The sequence below is a fragment of the Eupeodes corollae genome, chromosome 3 (assembly GCF_945859685.1).
Source record: "Eupeodes corollae chromosome 3, idEupCoro1.1, whole genome shotgun sequence".
Taxonomy (NCBI): Eukaryota; Metazoa; Arthropoda; class Insecta; order Diptera; family Syrphidae; genus Eupeodes; species Eupeodes corollae.
Window position 1 is genome coordinate 69,097,696 of NC_079149.1, and position 9,975 is coordinate 69,107,670.

General features: G+C 43.3%; 1 protein-coding gene across 1 annotated transcript; it reads right to left on the reverse strand.

Annotated features, from left to right (window-relative positions):
* Nucleotides 1–642: 642 nt before the first annotated feature.
* LOC129950534 (uncharacterized) lies at nt 643–5,418 on the reverse strand. Its single transcript, XM_056062464.1, has one exon. The coding sequence runs from the start codon at nt 5,416–5,418 to the stop codon at nt 643–645; it is 4,776 nt and encodes a 1,591-aa protein (XP_055918439.1).
* Nucleotides 5,419–9,975: the final 4,557 nt, after the last annotated feature.

A 9,975-nucleotide genomic window follows, 5' to 3' on the forward strand; every position in this document is an offset into this window, starting at 1 on the left:
AATCAACTAATGCTTCAGCGTTGGGTTCATTTAGAAGGCCAGCACAGATAGCTTTAGCATTTTCACAGGCTTCGGGATGGTTTTTTTGTAGCCGCACAACAAGGTTTGTTTCGGTGGATTTTTGCATAATCCTGTCGATCTGCGCTTCCAAAAATGTATTTTGGGATTCTAATTGGATTACTCGTTGTGTCAGTTCTTCATGATGAACTTTAAGACTGGCAAGATCTTCGTGTAGGCATTGCAAGTCGAACTTAGTTGCCAAATTCTTGTAAAGCTCATCATTGTTCTCTTTCAGTAACCTCTTCATTACCTCTTCGACGATTATTCCAGATTGAGTCATGTTACTATCAACAATTGAAGTGTTTGCCAAGCAAGAGTAGCGCTTTTCACTTTGTGGATGTTCAGGGGATGTTTCTCCTAATCCTCGTTTATTCATTTATTGAGGTTATCTATGTTTCATGGACTATTTCTCAGTTTTAAAGGTGATATGACTAGGACTTACTTGATTTTTGTTCAATTTCGTATTAAGTTGCTTTAGATAAACAAAATAAGATAACTTAAGAAATTTATAGTTTGTTCAGTATATTTTTAACTTTATTTTTATTGAGCTCTTGTTTTTTTTGCTACCACTTTTTACAAACGTCAAACGTCAGTCCATCTCTTCCATAAACGATCCTTCAAGTTTTGTGCGATTCGCCATTGCTTTTGTAAGCATATTTTGATGTCGACGGGATGTGGTGTCTGGGTCGAGTTAACACACCCTAACAAAAAGTGGTTCGGTGTTAGCGGCTCGTCTTGGTCACTGGACAGCGGAATTTCAGTGAGCGGTCGGGAATTCATGATGTTTTCTGCTTCCAAAAGAGCACATCGAAGAGTCTCAATTCTAGGTGCCTCATCCTTCAGTGTTTTTGAGAACAGGAGCTTCACAATTTTGATAAGTCGTTCCCAGCATCCACCGGAACTAGGGTTTGCAGGGCAATTGAAGATCCACTCGATATTTTGTTTGGTGGATTCGTCTATAATTCGATCGGTGTCCAAGAGACATTCATTTTTCTTCAATTCCTTCTGTGCACCGATGAAATTGGTGCCATTATCGCATCGAATGGACACTGGTGACCCACGACGGTTGATGAAGTTCTTCAGGCATATTATGAAAGCGTCTGTTGATAAGCTTTCGGCAATTTCGAAATGTGCTGCTCGGATGGTAAGGCATGTGAATATGACCACCCACCTTTTCTCACGGCGTCGCCCTATAGATACATTCAAGGGTCCAAATAGATCAACACCTGTATAGGTGAATGGTCGAACATAGGGTGTTACCCGGTCGGTAGGTAGTTGTCCCATTAAAGGCGGTTTTGGGGCGGCTCTGTCAATCTTACATATTGAACACTCCTTTTGTACATCTTTTAAGATAGTTTTTAAGCGAGGCATCCAGAATATTTGACGGATTTGGTTGATGATGACAGCGACATTTTGGTGGTGATACCTCCGGTGGAAACTTTCAACAATAAGTCGAGATACTGTATGATTTTGTGGCAGTATTATGGGTCTTCGTGCACTGTATGGTAGACAAAGTGCTTCATCTAATCGACCTTGAATTCTCAACAAACCTTTTTCGTCCAAATACGGCGTCAGGGCATAAATTGAACTGGATTTAGAAATAGGTTTACCCCCTTTCAAAGCGGCTATCTCAAGACGGTATTCTTCTTTTTGGACGATTCGGCAAATGAACTGCTCCGCAGCCACCATATCAGAAACTAAGAGAGGGCCTTTCGGTACGTCGATTTTTGCCTTAATTTTCGCAAATCTTACCACCCATGCAGTTACTCGTTTTAGCTTAAAATAAGAAGAATACTTAGTAAATTGAATAAAAGGTCTACTCGCCTGGCAACATAAGACTGTCTTCGTTTGGATTTCTTCTTCGGATGCTATGTTTGTTTTTTCTAGCTGGAACGCTGGCCAATGTTGTTCGTTGTCTTTCAAAAAATCAGGTCCCTGAATCCATCGACTACTGCAGTTGAATTTCGGTGGGAACGTAGGGCGAGTGGCTGCATCTGCTGAGTTATCTGAAGTTGGCACCCAGCGCCATTGGTTCGGATCGGTGTTGCTAATGATTTCCGAAATTCGGTGGCCAACAAAGGGTTTGTACCTACGTTCATGTGAGTGAATCCAGTAGAGTACGGTTCGGGAATCGCTCCAGAAAATTGTTTTCGCTATTTTGATCTCGTGACTTTGAATGATGGACCTGCTTAGACGTAAACCAAGTATGGCTGCTTGTAGCTCCAGTCTAGGAACGGACATCAATTTCTTAGGGGCAGTTCTAGTTTTTCCTGCTACAAAGCTTAATTCAATTCGGTTTTCTGTGACAATACGAAAATAACCAACGGCTGCAAAGGCACTTTGGCTGGCATCTACGAATACGTGCAGCTCGGTGTTGTTTGAAAGGCGGATATGCGGCGAATAACATCGTGATATTTGAAAGGCTTTTACCTGTTGAAACTCGTTCCACCATGCAGACCATTTGATATGTAGCTCAGTAGGTATTGGGTCATCCCAGTCAATGCTTACTTTCCAACATTCTTGAACCAGGATTTTTGAAAAAATCAAAAAGTCGGCTAAAAATCCAAAGGGGTCGAATATTGCCATTACTATTCCAAGAAGTTCCCTTTTGGTTGGTGGTCGACGAGATTCTAAAACCTTTTGTGGAATGCGGTGGAATTTGGTTTCAAAATTGAAGGAATCTGTTGTCGTATCCCAGAACATTCCAAGAATTTTTTCCGATGTAGCTTGACGTTCCATGCTGATTTTCTTCGATTCAGTAATGGCCACTCCATTCATTGTTGTTTCTAACTTTGATGAATTAGAAACAAAATTACGTAGCTGGAACCCTGCTTCTGCATTGATGATGGTGACTTGTTTACAAATTCGTTCGGCTTCTTCTTCATTTGGAAAGCTACATACAAAATCATCGACATAATGCTTACCAATGACTGCGGCAGACGCCTCGGGATACGTGTCTTCAAATCGTTTGGCATTGATGTTCTTTATCCATTCGGCACAACACGGTGAACAAACTGCTCCAAAAATCATTGACACCATTGCGAATTGTTGGACTGGCTTATTCTGGTCACCATCCCTCCACAGAAAACGCTGTGCATGTTGATCCTCGGGAATGATGCGAACTTGGGAGAACATTTCCCTTATATCAGCTGCGACTCCGATGACATCTTGACGAAACTGGAATAATATGCCGATGAGTGGTTTTGCCTGTTCGGGTCCCTTAGACAAAACAGAGTTAAGTGAAATGCCATGAGAAGTGGCAGCGGCGTCAAACACTATTCGCACTCTATTTGGCTTATGCGGACTTTGAACGGCAAAATGCGGCAAATACCATACTGCATGCCTTGTGTTGTTTATCTCGTCTTCGAATAGTTTCCTAGCATATCCACTGTCAACATATTTCCTTATACCATCCCGATACCTGTCGGCAAACTCGGGTTCTCGGCTCATCTTTTTTTCTATGCTGATAAGGCGTTTCAGTGCCATCGAGAAGCTGTTAGGGAGTGTAGGCACAAACTCCCTCCAAAGCAACCCGATCTCATACCGTTTGCCGATTTTTCTGGTAGTATTTTTCATTATTTCTTTGGCCTTAATGTTTTGCGTTGACTCAGGAATTGGACACGATTCATTTGCACCAAAGTTTTCTGTTGCAATAAAGTCTGTCACGATTTGATTTAAGTTGGTGTCTCTTTGGCGGATGTGGAGGAACATAGGATTTGGAGTTGTTGTTCTTGGTCCGTAAGCAACCCAGCCTAGCTTAGTTTTTGCGGCGATCGGTGTTGTTTGGCCAGATTCTACAACTGTTGATGAAGCACTAAGATGAACATAGTCTAATCCTAGCAATATAACTGGTCTGGCCTCGGTGTACTCCTGAAGTGGTAAGAACTTGAGGTAGTTGTAATCCGACTTCTTAAATGACTGGACAGGTAGGTTGAGGTTTTTAATAGTTCTTACATTTTTGATGTTGAAACGCTGGTTTTCTTCTAGACCTTCGATTTCCAGACTAACTTTTCGAGATTCTTCCGTAGTTACCTTTTGTCCATACCATTGTAATTTCAAAGGCTCATGTTGACCTTTCAGTCCAAGCCTCACGGCTGTATCTTCTTCCATAAGGGATATAGCTGAGCCTTCATCGAACATTACGTAGGTATCTATTTTGCCTGTAGGACCATACAAGGTAACCGGCAAAATCTTAAACAGCTGACCGGTGTCATCTGGTGTGTCACAATTCAAGATTGGCTGTGCGTTTAATCTTGATTGGGGAATTTCTTCATGAAGACTGTGATGATGGTATCTCCTGCATCCTGATATGCCACAGATCTTTTTCATACGACATACTAAAGAACTGTGGCCTTTGTTCAAGCACGAGAAACACAGTTGATTGGCTTTAACTTTGGTCCAACGATCCTCAACGTTTAGATCCGTCTTAAATTGTTCACAATTGGCAAGTTTATGATTTAATCCACAGTGGCAGCATTTAAATTCTCTTGCTACTGTTTCGGTTGCATGCATTACTCTACGTTGTGCCACTTGAGGAGTCAATCTGGAAGTACTTTGGAGTGGTGGTGGCATTTTCCCCATTATTCTGGCTAGTGTGGTCAGCCAAGCTGAAAAGTGTTCGATCGATGCGTACGGCTTTATATCCAGACTGTGTTTGATCCATTCAAATTGTTTACTAGTCGGCAACTTTACAACAAGTTCGTCCAAAAGATTTGGATCTGAAAGCTGTCGTTCACATTTTGACGCTTTTAGGAACGACACCACATTTCGAACTTTGGTCGAATATACCAGAATTTGATCGATTTTATTTTCTGGTATAATTGGTATGGCTTTGATCTTACTAAGCTGATACCTAACCATGTGTTCGGGTCTTCCAAACGTGAACTGTAGCTCATCGATGATTTTCGGCACTTCACTTGGATAAATGAGCATTGATACTACCGCTTCCCTTGCTGCACCAACTAAGCATTTTTGAAGGCGCATTAAATTTTGCCTGTTGCTGTATTTGAAGGCCTCAGTGGTATCCTCAAAACTCGCAAAAAATAATGGCCATTCCTCGGCATTTCCAGAGAAGGTTGGCAGATCGTAAATTCGTGTGCTCGTCAAATCACCTGCTGGAATAAGGAGATTATTACCTACCGGTGGCGTTGAGAAATGGTCAGCAGACGTGTCCAAGGAGTCTCTGTTCTGAATGGGCAGTGCTTCTACTTGGATGCTGAGATCTTTGATGGCGGTTTGGCTCTCGGCAGTATCTTTTCTAAGTTCTTCCACGGCGGCTTTTAAAGCATTAATGCTGGATACTAATCCTGTCATTATGGTGACATCCATTGGCGGTGTTTCTTGATCGTTATTCGGCATTTTATTTTAATAAATGCAATTTAAACTGTTCAGAGACGCGAATGAGAAAAGAATCTTGCTTTACTCGTTAAGAAAAAACTACCATCCTCTTTTCAAAACGGTAAACTTTTTGCTTTTTTCCGTGTCTATTCTATTCTCTTTGAGAGAACGCAAATTTGTCTGTGTTGGCGAGAACAGCAAATTACGAATTGGCGGCTGGGTGGGGAAATGAAACTCACGTTCGTCTCTCTTACTCCCTCTGTGTTGGCGGTAACAGAGAAGTGTAAATTTGAAGAGTAAATTTGGCGTCGGGTTAGTGAGGCAACGTTTGTCTCTGTTTTCCCTTCTGTTTTGGCGATAACAGAGATTATTTTGAATTTAACGGCGGCGGTAAGACGATACGTTTGATTCTTTTTGGCAATAGCATGTGTATGTGTATACAAGAGTATCTTCTCTGCCACCAGCAAAATTAACAATTCGATAGCCCAGTGGAAGTGGCGTCCGGAAGCAGATCCAAGGGTCGTGGGTTCGATTCCCAGCCGGAGTCAACGAAAAATTTAATTGCTTTTTTTCACAACAGAGAAATTGTTGATTTTATCTGCTGGGAAGAAAAACAAATGAAGGAGAAGAAAGCAGGGGTATCAAAAAATACCTCTGCAAATACATCAGGTGATGTAAGTGTAGTACCGGCAGCGGTACCTCATATCACCGCAACAACATCAGGCTACCAGTCCGAGCCTACTTATTCAACAGCAACAAGTAAGAGGAAACGGGAAACACCAAATCCAAATTTGGTGCAACGAAAGAGTGCTGCTACTCGTAGCGCTATGAGGAGAAGGATGGAGAAAAAAACGAAAATGATGACGTCAGATACTGAATGCTCAGTGGCTGACGACGATATTGACTACGTCTCTGAAGAAGGAGAAGGTCACTATAGGTCTCCGAATAAGAAGAATGAGATCTTGTCAGAGCCGTCGACAAGAAAAGCGCTGGAGGGGGATGTGGACCTCCAAAATGAAGAAGGGCTGATGATGGCCCTGAAAGCCAAACAGGCCACCATCAGCCAGTTTGAAGAAAGCCTTAAGAAACTTAAGGAGGAGATGGAGCCGCTACTCAGCCAACTAAGGCTGAAACAAGAAGCTCGCCGCCAAAAAGAAGCAGCGGAGCGAGCTCAGCAACAACAGCAGCAGAAACAAACAAAAAAACAACAACCACAGCAGCAACAACAAAAGTCCGCATCCATAAGCACAGAGACGGTGCAAAATAAAAAACTGTCGTCAACAGTCACAGGTCCAAATGCTGAGGGCCCATCGACCTCAGCTAAAGCAATGAAGCATCAACAACAGCAGCAGCAACAGCAGCAGAAACAGCAGCAGCAGAAACAGCAGCAGCAGCAACAACAGCAGCAGAAGCAGCAACAACAGCAGCAACACCAGAAACAACCACAGCCCAAGAAGGAGAAGGTGCCACCAATTAGAACCTACCGGGTTGACCTGCAAGACTTGAAACAGGTATGTAAGTCGGCTACTAAGGGCAAATTTTTAATTAATATTCTAAATGAAAAAGAAAAGCGGTATTCGGTACAGTGCTTCTCATTGGCCGAATACAAACTACTTAAAGAAGTGCTCAAACAGGCCACCGCTGAGTTCTTCAGCTATACGCCTAAGAGCGAAAAATTCCAGACGGTCCTTCTGAAGGGCATAAGTTCCTGCACGGAACCAGAGGAGCTCTTAGCTGAGCTCCGTCAAAAAGCCACGGACGATCTCGATTTTATCGGGGTCAAGCCGTTCACTACGGTGAAGTCCAGGCGGGAGGGTTATAGGCTGCCAATGTTCTTGGTAACATTATCGCCCCAAAGCAGTTTTGATAGTGTGAAGAAAATCAAATCTCTCGACTATCAAACTGCACGATGGGATACATTAAAAAGGCACGACGGCATTTTACAATGTACGAAGTGCCAGAGGTTTGGCCATGCCAATGCCAACTGCAATATGCAGTTGCGTTGTGTGAGGTGCGGAGAAACCCACAAAGAAGGAGAGTGCAAGCTGGGGAATGAGCGGGTTGAGGATTTGACCCTGCTCAAGTGTGTCCTTTGTGGAAACCAAGGGCACCCGGCTAACTATAGGGGTTGCCCTAAGGTCCAACAAATGAAGCAAAAACAGGCCAGTCAAAAAGCCGAAAAAAGTCGAACAGTTCGACAGGCTCCAACACAAAATTCGTGGATCCCAAATTCTCTTACGCCCAAATGGTGTCAGGGAGTGGAAACACGAGACAGGCTCCACCAACTGTTGCCCCAAAGGCCCCTGTGCCTAAGGCACCAGAGGTGCAGCCTGACATTGTAGCCTTGTTGTTGAGCATTCAAGGTCAACTAACAGGACTGCAAAGTCAGATAAAGGAGCAAGGCAAAAGGGTAGATCATCTCTACTCTTTGTTGCCTGGCCTGGCGCAACTAAGACCATAATGGGCGCGCTGCCGGAGACGCGCCTAAAAGTCCTAGCTGTGAATGTAAATTCACTGATTAGGATTGAACGAAGAGCCAATATGTTCCAATTGTTGAAAGACTACAGTCCCGATGTGTTTATGGCTAGCGAAACTAAGCTAAACCACAACCACAAATTGACTCATAAAAATTACAATATCGTAAGAAGAGACCGGCCCGACTCCACTCAAGGGGGCGGTGTCGCTCTCTTTATACGAAAAGGCATTAATTATAAAGTCATATACAACAATGAATTGCGAAAGCTCAAGACGCTAGAAGTTTGCGTCGTATGCATCTCTCTCTCTCAAGGGAAGCGGATGTATATGATTGCGGCTTATGCGGCTGGAGCTCCGCAGGTTACTTACTTTGCTTCAGAACTCGAGATTCTTTTTAGGGAACTTAAACTGAGCTTGGAAGAAAACTATTTTATCTTGGCCGGTGATTTGAACGCAAAACATGAAGATTGGGGAAATCAACATAGTAATCCCAGAGGTTATCATCTTTTTAATTTGATGAATCTTTACAGCGTTGAATATGGCGTCGACCTGCTGGCTACTGAAAGGCCATCGTATCCAAGAAGCGGCTCCTTTCTGGACCTTTTGCTGTACGACACCAGACTGACAGTTACAGACAAAGTGGGTAATCACCCGCGAAACTGCTTACAGACAGTCGAGTACGACAGTGATCACTGCGGTCTGGCTGCTGTAATGCAGATTCCGAACGAACGCGTGGAGTTGGAGGAATACGTTCCAACGCATTCTTACAATTACAGTAAGATGCGGTGGCCTCGTTTCACCAATGCCCTAGCGAGAGAACTTCATTCGAGTGACATAGCCCCACCAAACAACAGAAACCTGACAAATACAGAAATCGACCAACACTTACAACAGATGGACGAAACAATAAAACGAACGATGGAACGGACAATCCCAAAGTACAAAGAACGGGACCAAATGGACGCTTACAGAAACGCGACTACGTAGGCACAAGAGTGGCTTACTGACAAGACTCAAAAACTTGCACAGACGACTTACAGACCCACGCGACTTGGAGGTTAGGACACTGAAATCGTCAATAAAAAATGTCAATCTGTTGATTAAGGAGAACTACAGGCTATCAATTAACAAGTACTGGGACCGCAAGATCCGGTCAGTTAATTCGAGTGACCCTAGTATGTTCCCCAAAATCAACAAGATATTCAGGAAAAAAAACGATAATGACCTTCCGTGTCTTAAACTCCAAAGAACTGAAGAGAACAGAAACGTACTAAGGACAGCGCAAATAGATCCAGAGGAAGCCATCTTTGACGATGAGTTTTACATAATTGAAGATCCGAAGGAAAAAGTGGAGGCGGTGGGAGCTGCTTTCCAGCAAGTGTACAAGGTGAATGTTAGCATTCGCCCCAACCACGACCTGGAAAACAGAGCCCTACTTAATCACTTTTACCTTCGAAATGATATGACACAATGGCGATCTGAGAACCGCGGTTTCATGCGGTTCAATGACGATTTCTTGGCAAACGCCATAATCGCCGAGCAAACGGGACCAAGTCCCTTGTTAGTGACGAAGGTTGAGCTTCAGCTCATCTTCAATTCAATAAAAAACAAAAAGTCAGCAGGTGTCGATGGTATATCCAACGTTGTCCTAAGACATTTACCGATGGAAGCAATTGACATATACACCACGCTCTTCAATAATGCACTGAATAATGCATATTATCCAGTGCATTGGAAGACCGCTGTGGTTCATCCTCTCCCGAAAAAGGGAAAGGACAACTCCAACCCGTCAAATCTTCGGTCGATAAGTCTTCTTCCGAGCATCAGCAAAGTTTTCGAAAAGATCATTAATAGGGCTCTGACTAAGTGGGCTGCGGACAACAAAATAATTCCGGATAAACAGTTCGGGTTCAAGGCGGGTCATGACACAATTCATGCTGCGTCTAAACTCGTTTCTGATATCCAATGGAATAAATCCAAACAACAATGCACAGGTGCTGTTCTGGTTGATTTGGAAAAGGCCTTTGACACCGTATGGTTAGAGGGCCTTTACCTAAAACTGAGCAGGCTTGGCATAAGCAAGCCATTGTTGTATATACTTTA

Bases quoted from the DNA above. Each gene is read 5' to 3' on its own strand.
- LOC129950534 (XM_056062464.1), bottom strand. From the start codon at position 5,418: ATGCCGAATAACGATCAAGAAACACCGCCAATGGATGTCACCATAATG.